This window comes from Lithobates pipiens, unplaced genomic scaffold (assembly GCF_037356315.1).
Source record: "Lithobates pipiens isolate NorthernLeopardFrog02 unplaced genomic scaffold, aLitPip1_a1.2 Scaffold_18, whole genome shotgun sequence".
Lineage (NCBI taxonomy): Eukaryota > Metazoa > Chordata > Amphibia > Anura > Ranidae > Lithobates > Lithobates pipiens.
The window spans coordinates 361,208,689-361,232,033 of record NW_027507758.1 but is presented as its reverse complement, the minus strand read 5'-3'; the positions used below and the strand labels follow the sequence as shown (position 1 = coordinate 361,232,033).

The following is a 23,345-nucleotide window of genomic DNA, read 5'->3' as shown; positions in this document are numbered from 1 at the left end:
AAAAAATGGGCTAACTTTACTGTTTTTATTTTATTTTTATTTTTTAAATGGTGTATTTTTTTCCCCAAAAAAATGCATTTGAAAGACCTCTGTGCAAATGCCGTGTGACATAAAATATTGCAACAACCGCTATTTTATTCCCTAGGATCTCTGCTAAAAAAATATATATCATTTTTGGGGGGTCTAAGTGATTTTCTGGCAGAAAATACAGGATTTTTACTTGTAAGCAACAAGTGTCAGAAAAGATTTAGTCTTTAAATGGTTAAACTGAGAACTTCTACACACTGAGATGACTTCATTCATTCATTCAAGTGTAAACATTGTATCATTTTGTTCTTTTCTTGGCAGCCTGCCCAGAGAGGAGGAAAGGGTTTCTATGATGACTCAGTCAACTTGCACTGACTTCTATACAGAAGTCATTTCAAAGTCCCGCTGTAGTTCTAAATCGGCTTTTTATCAGCACAATCGGCCGATGCCGATTATTTAAAAAATGGCAAATATCGGCCGATATATCGGTCGACCTCTAGTTGTTAGGTATAGGTGGGATAGGTTTCTCTGAGGAGATGAGTGTTCAGGGATTGACTAAAGGCAGACTGCTTAGGAAATAGCCATACAGTTTGGGGTAGGGAGTTCCAGTGGATGGCTTCAACTCTAGAGAAGTCTTGGAGATGGGGAGGAAGCTAGAGAGCAGGAGGTCTTGGGAGGATCAAAGGAAATGTGATTCCTGCCTTGCATTAGGGTAGAAGCAGGAAATGGTGGCTGAGGTAATCTTTGCTGATTTGTCTGTTAGAGGAAGCACCATTTCAGGGTAGAGCAACCCTCCCCTGACAGACATTGCAGAGAAGCAAGCAAATTCTACCCACTGACAATCCATTTTATTGCAACAACTAGGTGTATATGGTATTAGCAGCAAGCCTTCCCTTGTAGTGATTTAATGGATATGGGATACATATCCCAATGTGGAAAATGTCCAGGTCTATTCTTTTAATACATACGATAGTACTGGTGTAAGGTTTCTTTTTGTTGACAAGTTAGGAAGTCATGTTCTATTTGCTAATGACCATTTTCTCACATATTCAACAAGCTGAAGAAAGGCTGTGCACAACAGAACGTGTTGAAACTGGTTAAGAAATGACACTTTTACTGTGGAATTTTGTGGGTTTTTTCAGTGTAATACTTTACTAAACTGCAAAAAATAAATAAATAATGGAAACTATAGTATTGACACACCCCAGTAAAACTCAAAATCTTGCCCTTTACTTTTACATCTGTCATTAAATGCGCAAGTACATTTTAAGCTTTGAGTCAAGTTGCTACACATCACTTAATACCCAATGGATCCCTTATTATATATTAATGTAATACAATCGGGCTGCATATACAGTAATCTATTTGGGGCTACTTTTACTTTTACTTTTTTTTTTTTTTTGCATTGAAAAGACTCCGTCACTTCCGGGTCCCATGTGACATCACTTCTGGGCCGGTATCCAGAACGAGGCTTGGAACACACGCTGGCTTCTAGCAGGCTCGGCATAGATATCCATTCCTGCACATGCTGTACACACTGGTGTCGGTACATAGGCACCAAAACATGTGAGTGCGATATTTCTTGCATTTTAAATTACTCTTTAAAATAAATACTACACAATGACATGTTTCATGCTGTCTCTTGTCGGGTCACTAAAACCATGACCATCACTCATAAACTGGAGGACAATATTGGAGCCTAATACCAGGGGAATCCCAGCTATTTATGCTAAGCGCACATTTATACTTTGGGCACGAGTGTTGAAGACTACAGGAGATTGATGCTGAAGAGTTATTGATGTCACATTGGACTTTTTTGATTCATTCGTTTTATTTTTATTTGATTGCTTTGATTTTTATACTATACGAATCAATTACCTCTCAGTGATACTTTGTTATGATGCATGGTTTTGTAGATATACAGTGTTTCCCCAAAAATAAGACCTACATATGTCTTTCGCGATGGTGATTAATTCCATTTCTGCAATCTGCAGTACAGGTGAAAACTATTCTGTGAATAATGGTGGCGTGGTATTACCACGGTTAGAAGGAATGCATTGTCTTTCTGCATTAACAAGATGCATAGCTGCTGTGTTTTCCCGAAAATAAGACCTTCCCCAAAAATAAGACCTACTGTTATCTTCCAGGAGGGCCTGAGCCATACCCCAAAAATAAGCCCTAGTTTAAAATGCTTGTACAATCCTATAATCCACTCTATTACTGTGGTGTATATAATGTACAATGTGTGTTCCTGTAATATAATTGTGTCAAATACCTTCGGTACAGCACCGTTTGGCATGCAGCTGACTTTGCGCTGCTCTCCTCCTCTTCTCCCAGCTGTCAGCGGAGGATCTCTGCCCCCTCCTCTGCAGTGCTCAGAGCAAGGAAGAGAGCTCCAGCAGATCATGGAGCTGTACTAAGGTATTTGACACAATTCTATTACAGAAACACGCAGATTGAACATTATATAATACTGTAATAGAGTGAATTATAGGATTTTACAAGCACTTTTAACTTGGTTCACACTGGGGATTCCTGACAGGCAGGGAGGGAGAGGGGGAGAGAAGACAACACATTACGTGATAAGCCCTACCCCAAAAATAAGCCCTACTGTGTCTTTTGTTGCCAAAATTAACACAAGACCTGGGCTTATTTTCGGGGAAACATGGTATGTGAGCTTAATTTCTTAATAATTTTTCTTAGTAATCACAGGCGGATATCTTCCACCTTAAAGGGGAAGCCACATTTATTGGATGTTTTACACACAGGCAACATAAGGCGCCACTCATTGTTGTATATATCTATATCTATATAATAGATATATATATATATAACACACATTTTTGACTTTCCAGTCAAACATTGCTCCAAGGTATTTACTCTTTGCTGCAGGAGTTGGCAAGGTAACAAAAAAGTAAATGAGCCACATATGTATTACTGTGTATGTAATGTGATATTCATTGAGTTAATAATGGTTTAGGTGGGCATCACTGGGTTAGTTTACCTTTTCAGGAAAAAATGTAGAAGGTGAACTAATATTGTACATGCTCTCCACCCTCCCCTGTTCACACTGTACTTACCCTTTGGGTGATGAGCTGTGAGTGCCCATGCAGCTAGGTCAGTGGTATCCCTGCGGTTCTTCCTCTTCTTTTCTTAGGGATGCCAGGATGGATTGCAGTGATTCTGATTAGTCAGTGCTGGCATGTGATCGGTTTGACCAATTGGAAACGCTCTCATCTGTCCTACAGAAAGAAGGGGAAGAAAAGCAGGGTTCTCAAGTCACCGGAACACTGACCGCTTATTAGCCCACGTTCACATTAGGTCGATTTGACATGCGATTTGTCATGTCGAAATGCATGCCAAATCTGAGCCAATTGCTGACAATGGCACCGCCCTAATCAGTGCAACGCCTGCTTAGTGGCACTGCACCGATTCCCAAAATTATTTTATGCACTACTTTTGGCGACTTCATCTGCAATCTCAATGGACATCTGTGCAGGAACCCGCACATATGTCTGTCAAATCACCCCTGAAGTCGAACTGAAATGCCGGTTTGAAATCTTGCGAGTTCAACTGAACGTGCACAATTTCAAACCCACCCTCAGTGGGAACGTGGACTTACCCACAGATGGAGGTAAGAACAACAGCGACCATGGGGTGGGGAGGGTGTACCGTGTTCACTTTTTTTTTTTCTGAAAAGGTGAGCTTACATTTAAAGGACAGGATGTATCTTCATTGCAAAATGTGCCCCAAGCTCAGCTTGGCATTTGCATAGAGCTTGAAAGCTTTAGGATTACTGTTAGATTTTTACCGCTATGTAGGACTCTGTTAGAAGGATTTCCCCTCAATTCAGAGTAACAACACTTTCACCAGACAGGATGTGAGGAAAGTCTGCAACAATGACACTGGCGACAAAAAACTTCTGATAAGGGGTTCTAGATTTCCCCTACGCTACTGAAAAAAGCACTTTCATTTCAGTCTGTGTTGCTGTGTTCTTTTTTTTTTTTTTTCAAATATTTTATTGAAGTTTCACATAAATGGTGTTACAGGAAAGGGACAGAACAATATGATAGTTGTAAATCTCTTAGTGTTTGGAAGGTTAAATCTCCCATTAGTATACACCTGGTGGAAGGTTTTAAGATGGTAACATAATTAGGTTTACAATATCAAATAACAAATAAAAAATCTCCTCAGTCCACCTGAATGGGCTGCACTGAGAGGGGAACAGTACAGGCTGTCTAAGTTTCTGAAATGGTCAAATGATTAAGTATCAATTGAAAAAGAGAACAAATGTCATATTTAGTCTATTGTAAGATATCTAGCAATAAGTGTAACAACTATATTAAATTGTAAGTAACAATATAGAATGTGCCTTGTCTTCCTCTAAAGTAGAAGGTTCATGTATGGGACCTAAAGGGTCTAGCTGATGCACTCTGGAGGGGATCAGCGGACATGGGGTGGGGGGTGGTACAGGAAGGGTGTAGAGTTATAGTAGGAAAGGAGGGTTAAGAGAGATGGGGGGGGGGGAAGAAAGGGGGGAAAGAAGTAGGGGAGGGGGTGGCGGGAGAAGGAGTTGTAAGGAGGGAGATGGGGGAGGGTAGGGGTGTGTTTGGAAAAGGTTTGGTGGGAACAGATGCCTTCCACCTCCCCGCTTAGACTAAATGGTTCTTATCTTAGATGTGGCAAGATACAGATTTCAAAAGTGGGATTTGACTGAAACTGATAATATTCTGGTGAGTGCTGGAACTAAAACCAGCAAGCCCAGGTGTAGGTAAATTTAGTTGGTGTGTCTTTCGCAATATTGGTTAATTCAATTTTTGCGATCTGCCGTAAGGGTGCAAACTATCAACTGAATGATGGAGGCGTGGTAGTACCCTGTTTAAAAGGAATCCATCGTCTAGCTGCATCAACAAGGTGTATAGCTACCAACCTAGAGCATTATCCCAAGTCTCCAGAGGCTCTGAGGAAGAAGGTAATCCTTTGAAACGCGTTAGCCAGCAGAGGCCCTGGTGTGATCTTCTTTCTCATCTGGAGACTGTCAGTTTCAGAATTGATTGCCACGAAAGGGTGGCACTTTACAAAGCTTCATTTCTTTTTACTTTTCTTTTCATGGATATCCAACCACAGTAAGTTTAATTCTCATTGGTGTCTATAAGTAATTACATGTACAGATAGGTGAAGAAAGGAAAATCTCAATGTATATATATATATATATATATGTATGTATGTATGTGTATGTATGTGTGTGTGTGTGTGTGTGTGTGTGTGTGTGTATGTATATGTATATGTGTGTGTATATATATATATATATGCATTGAGCTTTTCCTTTCTTCACCTATCTATACATGTAATAACTTATAGACACCAATGAGAATTAAACTTACTGTGGTTGGATATCCATGAAAAGAAAAGTAAATGGTTGCTGTTGGATAGGTCCATACTACACTCTCAACAAAATGTGCTTATAAAAATTATTATCGGCAGAACTTCACTGCATCTGAGCACCACAAACCAAGAACTCCATTTAATTCATTTTTAATATTTAAAGCAAACTCATCCACCTGTCCATGTCTTCATGTTTATTTTACAGAGAGATCACTTTGAAAACACTCCCTAGCATTTCTGTCTGTGGCCATCTAAAATAAGGGCAGATGATTGTATAGCATTTACTTCCTTACATCAATTTGCTCTTAGCTCAGGCATGCAGGCAGACTCGTAGGATCAAGGCATCATCTGTCTAGGCCTTGAAACCAAGAAGTAACTGAGGAAATGTAAAAAAGAAAGTTTAAAACAAGTAAAAATAATACACTTTCCTATCTGTTTACTAGTGCTAGCAGTATAAGGATTAAACAATTACCGTATATACTCGAGTATAGGCCGACCCGAATATAAGCCGAGGCCCCCAATTTACCCCCAAAAAACTGGAAAAAATTATTGACTCGTGTATAAGCCGAGGGTGAGACATGCCTGTCCATCCCTGTGTGTCCGTCCATCCCTGTGGGTCCATCCATCCCTGTGTGTGTGTCCATGCATCCGTGTGTGTGTGTGTGTGTGTCCATGCATCCGTGTGTGTGTGTGTGTGTGTGTGTGTGTCCATGCATCTGTGTGTGTGTGTGTGTGTGTGTGTGTGTGTCCGTGCAGCCTACCTGTGTCCGTCCAGCCTGTGTCCGTCCAGCCTGCGTCCCGTCCAGCCTGCGTCCCGTCCAGCCTGCGTCCCGTCCAGCCTGCGTCCCGTCCCGGCCCGGCCCGTCCCGTCCCGGCCCGGCCCGTCCCGTCCCGAGCCTCCGTCCTTCAGCTCTTCGTCGGCGGCCATTCTAGGATTCAAAAGCCGCGCCTCCGTCGGTGATAGGCGGAACACTCAATTTCCCACTGACTGCTGTTCCACCTATCGGATGTCCGTGATAGGCGGAACACTGAATTTCCCAGCAGCCTGTGTTCCGCCTATCACGGGCATCGTCTCATCCTCGTCCGTAGTACGAGGATGAGACGATGCCCGTGATAGGCGGAACACAGGCTGCTGGGAAATTCAGTGTTCCGCCTATCACAGGCGAAGGCGGAGGCGTTTGAATGTTAGAATGGCCGCTGTCTGTCTGCTCGATACGCTGATCGAGCAGGCAGACAGCGATGACTCGAGTATAAGCCGAGGGGGGCACTTTCAGCCTCAAAAAAGAGGCTGAAAATCTCGGCTTATACTCGAGTATATACGGTAGTACATTTTGATTGAGAGCATGAATTTTCCCTTTAAGCTGTGTGCAGCGGTAACAATCCAAAACTTTGTCCCTATTAACATTTGCTTGCATATTTGGTGCAGCCTACGACTGTGTTCTCATCTCGGTATTTTCAATGCAACTTAATTTCCATGGCCTGTAATCGTGCATTTTATGCATAAAGGATCAACAGGGTGTAGAGAGTTACTCTTATAGTAATTCTGTTTTTGGAAGAGGAATTGATAGCAAAACATGATTATTGTTCATTCGAGTCATACATAGTGTGCATAATACATTGCATATGTGTAGAGGTTACCTTTTATTGTATAAAACATCAGTTTTATATGTGAGTGTTATAGTGTTCAGTAATGGTTACAAGGTTTCACGGTGCTCATCAGCAGTTCATCTCACTATATCATAACTATCTGTATAAAACAAAATGGAAGTAAGGTTCCTGTGAGGCGGAAATTAGTTCATACATTATTTTTTGTTTAATATGGCATGGGACTACAAATGCATAAATCAGATTTCCGAACTTCAAAGCATTAAACAGTTCAAAAGTTTGAGTGTGACCTTCCTGTAGCTGTTCTATCAATCTATGTAAGTTTCAGGTCATAAAATAAAAACACTGGATGAAGCACCGAAGTCTGATTTACAAGATTAGCAGTGCAGCGTGATCCTGACATTGATAGCCTATCCGCAGGATTAGGTCTTGGGTCAGTGCCCAGTGAGTAGAAAACTGGAAGCACTATGTTCTCTACCTGATATATCAACAGTGTGCCCTTGTCTTCACAGCATCATAATGACAATATAAGGAAATGTGTACTAATACAGAATTTCTTCCAGTCAAATCATCATTTTAGATAATCAACCTATATATGCATTAAAAATACTTTCATGGCAAGGTTTGTATCCTTCTGAAAATTCAACTGGCACCATGGAACAACTAGATGTGATATGACTAGAGCATGGGGTATTTGGTCCCAAATTTCTATTGTTTCATATGTATCTGTAACATATAACACCATATCTGTTAAAGAACTAGCTTCCTGAGTCCAGGTTTGGTCATACCGCCACTATTACCTCTTGCATTAAAGGAAAACTCAGGAGCAATAAAAAAAAATTAAATACCTCCCATATATTCATGTTTAAGTTCCAGTATTAGCCTTTTCAGTGAACCAATATTGAATGTGAAGATGTGAAGAGAATCTCTTCTTTATTGCTTGCTTCACAACCTCTCTGCTCATCCCCCTGATGGATGCCCTATTTGTAGACATAACTAATCTATAATTTAGGCAGAGCTCAGTTGCCACTGTCTGTTCCCCCTTTGCACGCAGGTTTAGCTGAATCTCCCACGCAGCAATCCAGCTTCACTGGTTCTTATAGTGGAGGTGATCAGGCTGCTCATAAAATGGAATTGTATGATGTTGTGCGACCCAACTGTCTACATCCTAGCAACCATTGAGGTTCTGTAGCCTGTTCACCTGTGTCCTAGCAATCAGTGAATCTGTATGGCTCACCCGCCTGCGTCTTGGCAACCAGTGATGTGGAGAGGCCTGGTAGCCAGCATCATGGCAACCAAAGACCACTGTACGGCCTGGACACCTGTGTTTTAACAACCAATGAAGTTGGATTCAGCTTCAGTTAGAGCAAAATGGACTCTGGGTTATTTTGCTCTAACTGAAGCTGAATCCAAAACAAGATGGCTGGGTATGGGACAATATAGCATTTTCATGCCGAATACTATAAACATAATCAGCACTTGTCACACGTTCACACATTTATGTTTCCTAAGCCTTTAGCTAGAGGAGCTGAGGGGAGCAAATCATAATTTTCAGGTCTGCAGCCTAACTGAAGTAGAGTTTAAAGTTTAGAATTCCCCAACATGATACTGTATGGCAGTAGCTATCAACCACAGACAGACACAGGCATGCAACTTACTGGTTCTGGTTACCAACAGTAACTGTATTATAAATACTAACATTTAGGGTTGCACTGATACTAGTATCGATGCCAATACCAAGCATTTGTACGAGTACTTGTGCTCGTGAAAATGCTCCGATGCTTGACCCAATACCTGGGCAGGCAGGGATGATCGGTATGGTGGTGGTGATGGGGGGGGGGTGGGAGTTCCAATCACCAATCTCCCTGTATAGATTTCAATAAAGCATCTAACAGCCACTTCTACTCCTCTCTCCGCCCCCATGACTTTAGTTGCTCCGTGTCCCCCTCTGACCCCCCCCCCCCCCCGTCCTCCTGTTCCCCCCGTGCCCTCCTCCGTTCCCCCGTGCCCTCATCTGGTTCCCCCTTGCCCTCCTCCCTTTGCCCCTCCAGTGCCCCCCATGTTCTCCTCAGTGCGTTCCTCCCTTTGCTCCTCTGCTTCCCCCTTTGTGCTCCTCCACCCTCCCCTGTCCCACATCTGTCAGGATGGAGAGCGGAGGAAGGAGCCAGTATATATGTAATTTACCGGCTCCTTCCTCTACAGAGTAAGTGTTTGCTTACTGTCTATTCACAACTGAGCATCGTAACCTGAGGCTGCAGATAAAGGGAATGGGGAATCTCTGTCCTCAGTCCCGTACCCTGTCTCAAAGGGGAGAGGTCAGGGGTTTGTTTAGACCCCTGTTATCTCAACAAAGCGCCCCCCCCCCCCCCCCCCAACAGGCTTGATAAAAAGAAAGAAAAGGAAACATTGTAATAAATATTTAAAAGTAAAATGTAAAAACAATAAAAAATAAAACAAAACACACACACACACACACACATTATAGACACACACACACACACGTGTGTGATTATATATATGTGTATGTATGTGTAAAAAATGAAATTGTAAAAAAATAAATAAAATAAAAATAAAACACTGACACAGTCCAATCCTCATCAGTGCCACCTATCAGTGCTGCATATTAGTGCCACTGCCGCATGTAATTAAAAAAAAAAGTATTGATAATTGGTATCGGCAAGTAATTGAAACAAATTATCAGTAGTATGGTACTTGTACTCGGTCTAAAACCATGTTATTAGTGCAAACCTACCGTATATACTCGAGTATAAGCCGAGATTTTCAGCCCCTTTTTTTAGGCTGAAAGTGTCCCCCTCGGCTTATACTCGAGTCACGGAGATCAGGTAGACAGACGGCGGCCATTCCACTATTCAAAAGCAGCGCCTCCCTGTCTGTGATAGGCGGAACACTCAATTTCCCAGCAGTCAGTGTTCCGCCCATCACGGACATCCGCTCATTCTCATACTACGGACGAGGATGAGAGGATGTCCGTGATAGGCGGAACACTGACTGCTGGGAAATTGAGTGTTCCGCCTATCACAGACAGAGAGGTGCGGCTTTTGAACAGTGGAATGGCCGTCGTCTGTCAGACGAGGAGGAGAGGTGCGGCATGGCACACAGAGGCTGCAGATTGGCACAGGTAGGCAGGGATGGACGGGACACAGGGATGGACGGGACACAGGGATGGACGGGACACAGGGATGGACGGGACACAGGGATGGACACAGGGATGGACGGGACACAGCGATGGACACAGGGATGGACGGGACACAGCGATGGACGGGACACAGGGAGGGACACAGGGATGGACGGGACACAGGGATGGACGGGACACAGGGATGGACGGGACACAGGGATGGACACAGGGATGGACGGGACACAGGGATGTCTCACCCTCGGCTTATACATGAGTCAATACGTTTTCCCAGTTTTTTTGTGGTAAATTAGGGGCCTCGGCTTATATTCGGATCGACCTATACTCGAGTATATACGGTACTAACTTTAGTATATATAATAATATATATATATATATATATATATATATATATATATATATATATATATATATATATATATATATATATATATTACCCCATATATATATATAGTGTGTTTATGTAATTTAGGAGCCACAGCATACAGCTATGATATAAACTTTAATGTAAAAATATTATATTTAATATGTAACATACACTATATTACCAAAAGTATTGGTATGTCTACCTTTAATGGCCCCCCAGTCTTAGTCTGTAGGGTTCAGTATTGAGTTGGCCCACCCTTTGCAGTTACAACAGCTTCAGCTCTTCTGGAAAGGTTGTCCACGAGGTTTAGGAGTGTGTCTATGGGAAAGTTTGACCATTTGTGAGTCCATGTACTGATGTAGACGAGAATGCCTGGCTCGCAGTCTCCGCTCTAATTCATCCCAAAGGTGTTCTATTGGGTTGAGGTCAGGACTTTGTGCAGGCCAAACTCACTCATCCATGTCTTTATTGACCTTTGTTCACTGGTCCAAATCATTTGGTGGAGTGGGATTATGGTGTGGTGTGGTTTTTCAGGGCCAATAGTTCAAGAAAAGTTGACCGCACTCCCAGGTATGAAGCAGTGATAATTACTTTATTGAAGATAAAAATCCATCAAGATACATCATAAGACATCATGAAACCTCAATGCAGGCATGGCAAGATTAACGTGTTTCACAAATCAAGGTTCGCTTAATCATAATCTATGATCTAAGATTATGACTAAGTGAACCTTGACTCGTGAACCTTGACTCGTGAACCCTTAGTTCCAGTGAAGGAGACTCTTAGCCCTTGTACACATGGTCGGATATTCTGACGGAAAATGTCCGATCGGACCTCGTTGTCGGATAATCCGACTGTGTGTGGGCTTCATCAAACTTTTTTAGTTGGAATGTCTGACCAACAAAGTTTGAGAGCTTGATATAAAAATTTTCCGACAACATGATCCGATCGGACTTTGTCCGATCATTTGTAGAGAATTCCGATCGGACAAAGTGGCACGCATGCTCAGATTAAATTCCTAGACCAAAGCTATTGGCTACTAGCCTGAACATAGTCCGGTTGTAACTAAATAACGGCCTCACGTTACGAACGATCGGATTTTCCAACAACTTTGTCCGACCGTGTGTATGCAACACCAGTTTCGGACAAAATCCGACGGATTTTGTTGTTGGAATGTCCCACCGTGTGTACAAGGGCTTAGGGTGTCGGCATACCAAGACATTTTAGAAATTTCATGTTCCCAAATTTGTGGGAACAGTTTGGAGATGGCCCCTACCTGTTCCAACATGACTGCGCACCAGTGCACAAAGTAAGGTCCATAAAGACCTGAATGAGAGAGTGTGGGGTGAAGGAATTTGACTGGCCTTTACAGAGTCCTAACCTCAACCTGAAAGAACACATTTGGGATGAATTGGTGCGGAGACTGCGAGCCAGGCCTTCTCATCCACATTAGAGCCTGACCGCGCAAATGCACTTCTGAAGAGTGGTAAAATATTCCCATGGACACACTCCTAATCCTTGTGGACAGCCTTTCGAGAAGAGTTTAAGCTGTAAATGTGCGTGTAAAGGAGGGTGTCACAATACTTTTGGCAATATAGCATATGTTCACAATAATAAAGGTGCCAGTGTACAGGAAAAAAATTGCCTTTTGAAACCAACTAACTTCCAAATGTCGTTTTGACAGTCCAGACCATAAAATAAAACAAGGGCTCTGAATGGTTTCTGTAGGCATGAATTGTTCCTTTTTTAGTACACTTTTCATCCATCAACTGCAATGTGGCTATCTATGACGTACTTGCTTTATAAAGTGTCCTTGCTAGGATTTTAGGAGTTCATATATGGAATCGTAAGCCATTCAGCACACTCCTTCCCAGCCCTGGCTTAATTGTGTGATGCTTTTGTGGCATGAGATTGCCATGGTTTATGATGTTGTTGCATTGGTGACCATTAGTTACCCAGTATAGCTTGCATATAATATCAATATTGATATGCAGTTTTTAGTTACTTTTTAATATTACCAAGAAGTGCCTGCAGGCATCATTGTATGTTAGAGCACAAATATTTATATGTGTGATAATCATTACTGCTTGGGTAATAGATTTGGCTATGCAAGATGCAAGGGAATGCTGAGGAGCCCAAATCTCTTGAGAAGATGTTCTTGCACTATAGGTCATAAGCATCATAATCTGCATTCACTGGGATTTTGCTGGAAGGAGCTTGATGGTATCCCCTGTAATACATGGGGGAAGGTTAGTATATTTATTACCTTATTTTTTTTCTTCCCTTAAGTAAGCGTAACTTTCTCCTAATGCAAGATAGACCTGCTCATTTATCAATTGTAAATAGTAGATGGAGACCTGTGTTTCTTTTTTTCTTTTTTTTTAATGTAATGTGTGATTGACTAAATTTACAATTTTTGCTTATACTGTATATCCATGACGTAATTATGATAACACTAACCCATTTGTCATGTCAAGAAATTAGAACAAAGTAAATGTGTGGGTGACTGGTGTATTTGATATGTGGATTACCTTTGGAACAGTTAACGGAGAAAAGATGGAGCATAGCAGGCATTAGTGTGTTAGTACTCTTGTTGCTATTACCCAATATCAGATTAGAAGTTTTTTCCTATTCTTCATTAATTGAAAGATCAAGCTTGTTGCTTCAGGTTAGTGTACTTTGGCATTGTGGTTTGGAAAAGGTGCCAGAATCATAGCCCTCAGGCTGTTTCATACATGCATTAATTCATTTCCTTGCTGGCCAATGCTAACAAATAGTTAATGGAGAGTAGGTGAGGTCTTAGGAGCATGCTGGTTAAAAGCCAGGTGAGCAAAGAGCAGATAAAGGAGCACCTGCCTGGAGGTTTTTAAGTGCCTCCGGCTATGGATAGACTCTAGACACTGTGCAATCTTATTGTCTGACACCGTGCCAGCGTCTTTTCTTCTTGTCATGGAAAATATTCCATTTGAGGTCATTCAGTCAGCAAAACAGCATTTAATACCCTCTGAGATGCCAGCTCTTTTACCTTCTTTGTCTTTCTAATGTAAACAAAGGGTCCAATTTCTTGAGACAGAATGAGGAACACTTATTTTTTTACAGTAATGCAGGATTTCAGATGTTGGTTGGCCTAATGAAACAGCATATACTCCTGTTTCTTTATCTATGTGCATACCTTCCTGTACACACCCAACATTTACTGCAGAACTAGCCTCGTAAATAGTTTTCTTCGGCTTGGGGCTGTGTTTTTATTTCCCTGTTTCTGGTGGAAATGTAGAAACAAAAAACAAAAACGTACATTCTGGTAGTTCTTGGGCTTAAAGTGTCACCTTTGCTTTGTGTTTCTTATTTTGAAGAGAAATTTAAAATTGCAAAAAATATATCCCAGAAATGACATTGTTGGCTCTTGTCCATGGAGGAGGCATTTATGCAGAAGTGCATAGGGCATTTTTCAAACCTTGTAGTCCTGAACAGCTAGAATGGAGACACCTGTAGACCAAATTGTATGGACGATAGTTCTGCCTACCTAATTAGTTTATGCCTACACTTAGAGAAGACAAGTCCTTCAGTGCTACAAGAGCTGACTTTCTGAGAATGCCTATTGAGGAAGCGATACATCCAGATAATTTGACAAAAAAGAAAAGTAGGATACCCTGCATGGCCCCTTACAGTGCACCTAGTGGCATGCATACAAGTAATATTTAAATGTGATATTTGCAGATACTTGTAACTTCTCACAGATAACACAGTATTACTGCTGTGAATGTATGGTATGTAAAGCGCTGTGTAAATGATTGGCATTATATAAACACCTGTAGTAATATTACCGCTGGCAAAGCCTTTGACTTCCGTATTTCCTGAAATGGCATCCTTGTTTAGGCATCAACAGGGATTGGCATCTACTTCCTGAACTAAGTTTTTGGAGGACCTAAGATTCCAGAGGACCATCGTGTATATCCTGATGCCTGTGTGGTTTGCATGTATGTTGCTTTAGAGGCTGTCAGATATAAGCAAATTCTCTGCTTCAGCTGCCCCCTGTTGCCTCTTCTCTTAATCCAGCTGGAAGACCGCTGATCACAGGGAGAGGGAAAATAGGTAATGCTTCCTCTTGCCTGCAGCAGTCTGACAATATCATTCTCCTAAACTGCTCCTCTTAGGTAGACCTTAAGTTACTGTGCTTGGGCACAGATACTTGGCTGGTGCTCAAAAAACAATTACATTTTTGATGTATGAAGGCGATTACACTGCTGCTGTATATTGTGGCGTGTCAGAAATTTTGTTCATACACACTTGCTTCCTACTGATAGGTCTGATTTAGCAGCTTTATTTGTTCTACCACCATGAAGAGGAATGAGCAGCAGAGATCCATTGATTGTCTGCTGTTATTTTAGATCAATTGTCTTTGATTCAACAAAGCTTCTAACGCAGATTATCTGTAAATATTCATACTACTCTTGCTGCCTTGAGTAATTATATACCTGTAATGGAGAATAGCTTCTCCATAACTTTTAGCTTGCATCAATAGCAAGAAACAACTAGCCAAATGATCACTGTTGTGTGTAGCCATCCTGCCTTAAGCAGGAGTGGCTATTTAAAATTATGAATTGCTTGGCTGTAGTCAGCCTGAGCTGTATTGATCGTTCAGTTTTCTTGGGTCTTTCCTGGGCTCTGGATATTGTTTGCTTCTGTGTGCTGCTGGGGAGTGTCCTTGGTAATAGTGTGGACCCATTCACAATAGATCCAGTGGGGCGGAGCATTCACAATAGATCCAGTGGGGCGGAGCATGGACAAGACAAAATGCCTTGCTTTCTCTGGTTTCTGTTTAAACCACAGCATGCTGTGTGCATGCAGTGGGTTGGAATGTGAACCGCCACATTACAATGCCTCTGCGATGAATAGAACTCTATTGAAATATCAAGCGTTCTCAATTGAAAAAAAGACCACGCAATGCACCAGGATCAGAGCATGAACACTGTTTCACAGCGCACACCAGTGGCCATGCATTCAGCATGACTCACTGGTGTAAATGGGCCCTTTGGAATATTTTATATTTGCTTGGCCAACCATTATGTTTATTGACTGTGGTGCAAGCAGGGAGGTGATGGTCTTCCCACAGGCGTGCTACCTGGATGAGCAATGTAGATTGCTGTTTGATCCACTCTGATGTGCTGCCTGAGAAGGGTGGCCTTGTTACTGCTTAGAGGCCTTGGTTTGAGGCCTTATATGTTAAACAAAGGGAAATGAAGCACCATGGAGGATTTTTAGCCCAATGGGAACTCTAAGCCCCTGTACACACGGTCGGAGATTCCGTCGGAATGTGTCCGATCGGAGCGTTTTGTCTGATATTCCCACTGTGTGTGGTCTGCATCGGACTGTTTCCGTCGGAATATCCGTCGGACCAACTTTTCCAACTTGCCGGAAATATTTTCCGACAAAATGCTCCGATCGGACATACTCCGATCATGTGTAGAGAATTCCGATAGGACAAAGTGCCACGCATGCTCAGATCAAATTCCTACACCAAAGCTATTGGCTACTAGCGTGAACATAGTCCTGTCGTAACGAAATAATGTCATCACGTCGGATTTTCCGACAACTTTGTCCGACCGTGTGTATACAACAGTTTCGGACAAAATCCGCCGGATTTGGTTGTCGGAATCTCCGACCGTGTGTACAAGGGGTTAGAATCCAAATAAAGTTTGGTCCTCGATTGAAGTTTGGTGGCCTTTCTCCAAAGAGTCAGCAGCTAAACCAATGAGTGTCTTGCCATCAGGATCTGATTTCACAGGAATGCCAGGTTGACTAAAAGGTCCTCTATCCATGAATACTGTAAGTACTCTTTGTTCCTCACCTGGAGTCTGCCAGTCCATGGGTGTCCTGTGTCCTAACCGTCTCTCATAGGAGTGTTGACTGAGAGGCCATTTCTTGCATTGAAAATGAAAACACGGACCTGTTCACATTTCTCCACCACTGCCGAGGGCTAGTCCTTGGGGTGAAATGCCAGGCCAACTTGCCTCTGGGGTACAGCATGTGTTTTGGGGGTCAGGGTGGGTGCTAAGTGTCTGATCTGCATAGAGAGATGGATTAAAAAGAAAGCGTTGTCAGGATCAGCAGTGAAAATTAGAATATATAAAAAATTGCAGTGGGATTTCTGGATTTTTTTAGATTTACACTTTAATTTGTAACATTACGTATCCCACATTGATCTGACCATGCACTTGTGCCTTATGCTTTGCAAAGCCCTGACATCATTAGGAGAGATGCATTGATTAGTGGATCTTGCTATTGCATAGCGAGACTTAATATTTGCAGTAGGATTACTTCTGCCATGCATTTGCAAAGCCTAAACAGTCTGTTAAGGACCACTTCACCATTTTCTTAATTTATACCAGATAAGCATAGTTACTGTTATTCTGCAACACCTCCTTACCACTATAATTTCTAGCTAAAACATTATTTAACCTTACTTGTTAAGGAATGTTTTGTGGCACAACGCATGCCTGCATATTAAGGACAGATGGTTCCATAATGCCGACTGTGTAGGTAGGTAAATTTGTACAGTAGTGTACTTGCACAAAAAGCTGCTAACTTTCCATTGTGTGAATTGTTTAAATGGATGGCTGCCAAGATTTTCCATTAACCACACATACCTAGTTTTCACTAAGCTGGGGTTTTGTTACCAGATGCAAAGAAAACATTCTAATGTTGAAATAAAACTGTTGTCCTATAGAGAGCGAATGGCATGCGTTGCAATTCATCATTTTTTTTTTTTTTCAGCATGATATCTAATCTTTTAAAGAGGATTACTTGCAAAAAATGATTAGGTCTCAGATATCACATATACATTTAACTGTAGTTAATTTTGCTAGATATCCAGTAAAATGTATCTGTGAGTTAGACATGTTAAGAATATGATATTTTTACACTGAAATTTTTTTTTTTATTTCGTCTTGATGTTGGATTTCTGTAATGCAACATCTCCTGCCATTAGGATTTTGCTTTTATTTCCTTTAGCATGTGCTCTTGATTACATAAGAATGATGTTAATGCTTGTGTATTTCTGCGACCTGCTACAGTTTGAACATGTTTTTATGACGGACAGTTACATACTTATTAGGTGAGGTTATTGTCATGTTGTCCATAAAAAGGCTACACAAGTGTGATGTTTTCTACATTGGGATAAGCAGGTCAGTTTGGGTAACCCATCATTTTGTAATAGTTAAAAGTACCTTTCTTGGCCAGAAGTTCCTTTTTACTTTGCAGCAGCATGGTCATATCTGCTCATGTCTCCTTGAATCGGTAAAAGCCAAGTGTGTTGAAGAAACCTACATATACCAAAAGGAGATTGCTTCAGAGAATATAAAATCATTCACTCTGTAACTATGATCATTGCAGCCTACCTGATTAAAACGTAGAGGGAATAAGGGAAAGTATTACATTAGTCAATGTCCCGTGACAATATTAAAGTAAATGTGGTCAAGGACTGGTAACATTTTCCTTAGGAAGCATAAGAGGATGAGAGATCTGGTGGTGTTCATTGTACCCAGAGCCACTTCATTTTACCTTGTGGTTTGCCCCACTGAAGTGAACGCATGCAGTTAATGACCTACCCCTTAACTAGGATAGATGGTTATGGTGAGGCAGGCATGAAGAAAAAAGTTTAGAGAAAAAAAGTAAAAAATTATTTTCTCTAAAGTGCTGTAAAGTACATTTTGACTTCATGAAAACAGAATAGAAATGTTATCACTTCCTATACAAAACCAAAAGCGAGGGATTCATTTCCTATTTCAGGGAAATGGGTGGAATTGTGGAAATCATTTATTTTTTCACCTGATGCTAACTGTATTCTGGATACAAAGGAAGAATCTACTTTTGAAAGAGTTGATCCTTTTCGAATTGACACACCTAGCTTTCATGTCATATGGGCAATTACAATTTCAAGGCCTCCCTCAGACTAGAGAAATCCAGCAAATTTTAAAAAATAACTGATAGGAGAATGCAACACTTCAGGTACTGGAGTCTGTCTGGTGCTGCAGACTGACTCCAGGAATAGATCAGAAAAGAAGATTGGATACCACACACTCCTCGCAATGGAAATACCATAGTATGTATTTAAACCAAAGGCACGTGTTAAAAAAAAAAACAAGGTAAAGACAGAAAACAAATTATAATGTTAGAAATGCAACACCTACATGTATTTAATGTGATAAAACAAAGGTGGCAAGGGTTGTGCTACAGTATCTCACAAAAGTGATTACACCCCTCACATTTTTGTAAATATTTTATTATATCTTTTTATGTGACAACACTGAAGAAATGGCACTTTGCTACAATGTAAAGTAGTTACTGTACAGATTGCACAACAGTGTAAATTTGCTGTCACCTCAAAATAACTCAACACACAGCCATTAATGTCTAAACCGCTGGCAACAAAAGTGAGTGCACAAGTGAAAATGTCCAATTTGGGCCCACCATGGCGCCTCATGGCAAAGAACTCTCTGAGGATCTGAAAAAAAGAATTCTTGCTCTACTTAAAGATGGCCTAGGCTATAAGGAGAGTGCCAAGACCGTACAGCAGTTTAACAGGACAGGTTGCACTCAGAACAGGCCAAATAAGTTGGGTGCATGTGCTCAGCATTATATCCAGAGGTTGTCCTTGGGAAATAAACGTATGAGTGCTGCCAGCATTGCTGCAGATGTTGAAGGGGTGTGGGGTCAGCCTGTCAGTGCTCAGACCATACGCTGCACACTGCATCAAATTGGTCTGCATGACTGTCGTTCCAGAAGGAAGCCTTTCTAAAGATGATGCACACGAAAGCCCACAAACAGTTTGCTGAAGAGAAGCAGACCAAGGACATGGATTACTGGAACCATGTCCTGTGGTCTGATGAGACCAAGGTAAACTTATTTGGTTCAGATGGTGTCAAGCATGTGTGGCGGCAACAAGGTGAGGAGTACAAAGACAAGTGTGTCTTGCCTACAGTCAAGCATGGTGGTGGGAATGACATGGTCTGGGGCTGCATGAGTGCTGCTGACACTGGGGAGTTACAGTTCATTGAGGGATCCATGAATGCTAACCTGTACTGTAACATACTGAAGCAGAGCATGATCCCCTCCCTTCGGAGACTGGGCCGTAGGGCAATATTCCAACATAACGACCCCACACATCCGAGACAACTGCCTTGCTAAAGAAGCTGAAGTAAAGGTGATGGACTGGCTAAGCATGTCTCCAGACCTAAACCCTATTGAGCATCTGTGAGGCATCCTTAAATGGAAGGTGGAGGAGCACAAGGTCTCTAACATCCACCAGCTTTGTGATGTCATCGTGAAGGAGTGGAAGAGGACTCCAGTGGCAACCTGTGAAGCTCTGGTGAACTCCATGCCCAAGAGAGTTAAAGCAGTGCTGGAACATAATGGTGGCTACACAAAATATTGACACTTTGGGCCCAATTTGGACATTTTTTACTTAGGGGGTGTACTCACTTTTGTTGCCAGCGGTTTAGACATTAATGGCTTTGTGTTGAGTCATTTTGAGGGGACAGAAAATTGACACGGTTATACAAGCTGTACACTCACTACTTTACATTGTAGCAAAGTGTAATTTCTTCAGTGTTGGTACATGAAAAGATAGACTAAAATATTTACAAAAATGTGAGGGGTGTACTCACTTTTGTGAGATACTGTATATTTAAAAACAGTACTTCTGAGACAAAACTCAAGAGAATGATAAGGCAGCCAACTCTAAATGAGAGAGGAGCAGAGGTTTCAGTTTCATCTAAGGAGGGTGTAGTAAGGTGTAGATAATTTTAATAAATGATATGGTGAATTTCCTTTTTGACCTGCAGAACTGCTCAGAATGGATGTTTTACAGCAGATATCCATACAGAGTTGAATTTGATACCAAATGATTATTACAAAAACTACCAAAATCATACATAAGATCCTCATTTCCCTGCTAGGTGATGTGCACATCAGTATAATGCCCATAGCAGAACAAGTGTCTGGCAAAGGAGTTATTCACCCAAATACAAAAGTCAACCTATATCCCATATTCATTCCATAAACTTATTGGCATACAGTAACTAAAGCAAAACTTGCCCCCATAGTAGTGCGAAGGATTTAGGGGTAAACTGTTTCCAAAAAACACTAATATTTTTGGTGTAAGATGAATTGGTCTATCTCTGTGTAAAAGCTAGCTTGATGGTAGTGCATAAGCTGGTTAAGGAGATTGTGTAAAGGTAAAAAATAATAAACATGTCTATACTTGCCTGCCCTGTTCAATGGAGTTGCACAGAGCAGCCGCAAACCTCCTCTTCTTGGGTCCCCTGCATCCTCCCTGTCCAGTGCCCCCCACAGGAAGCAACTTCTCATAGAGACACTTTTGTGTGTGCTTGCTCCTGAGCCCTTCTGCTGCATCCATTGACACAGACAGCAGGACTTGACCCCACTTCCTCGTCACTGTCTTTGATTTGTCAGCACTGTGAGCCAATGGCTCTCGGTGTCACAGCAAAGCCAGTCACACCCAAAAGTGAAGGGAGAGAAAAGCTTCAGACGTGCACACTGCTGTAAAAGAAAAAAGGAGGGGTGGGGTATGAGGGGGGGGGGGGATGCTGATGCCTAAACATTCTTTACCTGCAAGGAGTGCATTAAGGTAAAACATGTTTAGGCTTTAGGGACTGCAGACAGACCCATTGGATGAGATATTGATGTGTAGAGGGATGTCATGTCTGCACGCTGGGTAATAATTTTTGTCATTTTTGTAATTATTTCAGTATCGTATTCCTTTTTGTGTTATATGTGTGTGTATAAATATTTTTTTTTATCCTATTTTAGTGTATCATACACTTTGCACAGAAGGACAATAAAGAACTGTTTCCACTTGAAACCACCCCAAAATATTTAGCTGTGTGACCTTATTTTTTGTATATTATAATTTATATCAACACAGTCTTTAAAATATTTATAAAATCTCCATCTTTTCATTGTTTAGATTTTAGAAAAAGAATTTACTTGGTGGTGTCAGAATTTGAAAATGTCCTGCAATAGAAAAGCTTGTTGAGTCAGTCCAGGCAAACACACAAAGCAGCAATTGGCCATGCAACATTGCTATCTAATAAGCAGATTCTCAGTATGACTCATATTTAGTAAGTTATCCTAATTTGAGTCAAAGGGCCTCATGTATCAGACAATCATATCAAATAAGTGCCCTCTTTTTACTGCCACCACTCTGATCAGACTTTCAGGTTCCAACTGTCATTCAAAGGGACTCTTTAAAACTGATTATTGGCAGCAAGGGAGAAAAAAAAAGTTCTTGGCACATAAACTTTAGTACATGGAGCCCAGTGCTAATGCATAGAAATGGTCTAATTGTAAAACATTAAGGCCGGGTTCACATACGTGTGGCCAACCGGTCAGGGTTTCCAACCTCCCACAGCGTTTTTTACTGACAAAACATGGACAATTTACTGGCAGAGCACATTTTTTACTGGCAACCTGAGAGATAACAGAACTCCTATTGAAAACTAACACAGCAAATATTTGAACAGTATAAGCCTGATATGGAAACACTGAAAATGGCTATAACAAAGTAATTTGTTTGATTTACACTTAAAAAGTCAACACAGCATGATTGTTCATTGATTTTTACAAACTGTCAGTAAATTTACTGGGGGTTGGCAACCTTGCCGCCTGTTCATGCCTGGGATCCAGTGTGTGTCTGTTCACCAGTTCAGGTCTGATTCAGGTCTGAATTGTTGCCTTAATTCACACCTGAACCAGACCTAAACACGCACCTGACCCTTTTCTTAATCTGGACCGTGGCCGCTCAGGACATGTGTGAACCGGCTCCATTGAGAGCCAGCCACACTTGCCTATCATGCAAATTGGATGCAGTATGAACCCAGCCTTACATGGTGGAAATAATGCGTGATATATTTTTCTACTGTGTACTGCAATTTTACAGAGCGAGATTGATATAATTACCAATGACAAAACCCACCGTATAACTAAATCTTACTATATCTGCATTATGCACTACAATTTTGTATCGTCACCTTGTCTGAACAAAGGGGGGGGGGGGGGGGTATGGATAGGTACAAGGCTTTGCCTAGACACATTTGGGTAATTTACAGAAAGATTCTGCATAAACATATTTAAGTCACTGCTTTTTTGCACTTCATCATCAGTTTTGTATATTTTCTTCAACAATTTTAAAAGCCAGTGATATTTTCTTGCAGGAGAGAAGGAGAAGGTCTTCGCATCCATTGGGACAAACTGCGTGAAATTCCCTTTTTCTCCCGATGGAATCCTGTATCCAGTGATATACCATATACTACTTTCATTGATCACCCACTGAAGAACTACTCTGAGCAATTTACTTTGATTTGTCAGGTAAGTGAATGTCACCAAATTGTAAAATCAGCAGCATCTTACAGATAACTATACAGTTCAGCTCAGCCTTGGACTGCAGCCTTTGGGGCAGTACTTTAATTTTAAATCATACGTTCCCATTAAGTGTGTGGGCCAAGGTGCAATAACTCATGGGCCAGTGTCTAGGAGAGGTAGAGTAACTGCTGTTCATTAACTGCTGCCACATTTAAACCATTCAGATCATAAACCACTCACTCGTGCACTAGTTGTGGACAAAAAACTTTATTTTTGCCAACTGAAATTTATTTTTCCCCAATGGGCACCACAAATTGCATGGCACAGAGAAGAGACAGCTAGGCTATCGGACACGATTTGTACATCAGACACCTTTTGTCTTTTCCTTGCTATTGCGAGATGTGTAGATACATCCCTGGAGAGCAT

General features: G+C 41.4%; 1 protein-coding gene across 1 annotated transcript in view; it reads left to right on the top strand.

The window, feature by feature from the left end:
• TPRG1 (tumor protein p63 regulated 1) overlaps positions 1–23,345 on the top strand; it is a 137,298-nt gene that overhangs the window by 103,264 nt on the left and 10,689 nt on the right. Inside the window, exon 5 of the mRNA XM_077487556.1 lies at positions 22,772–22,925. Within this exon, the coding sequence (XP_077343682.1) occupies positions 22,772–22,925 (154 nt within the window). The remainder of the gene's footprint in view (positions 1–22,771; positions 22,926–23,345) is intronic.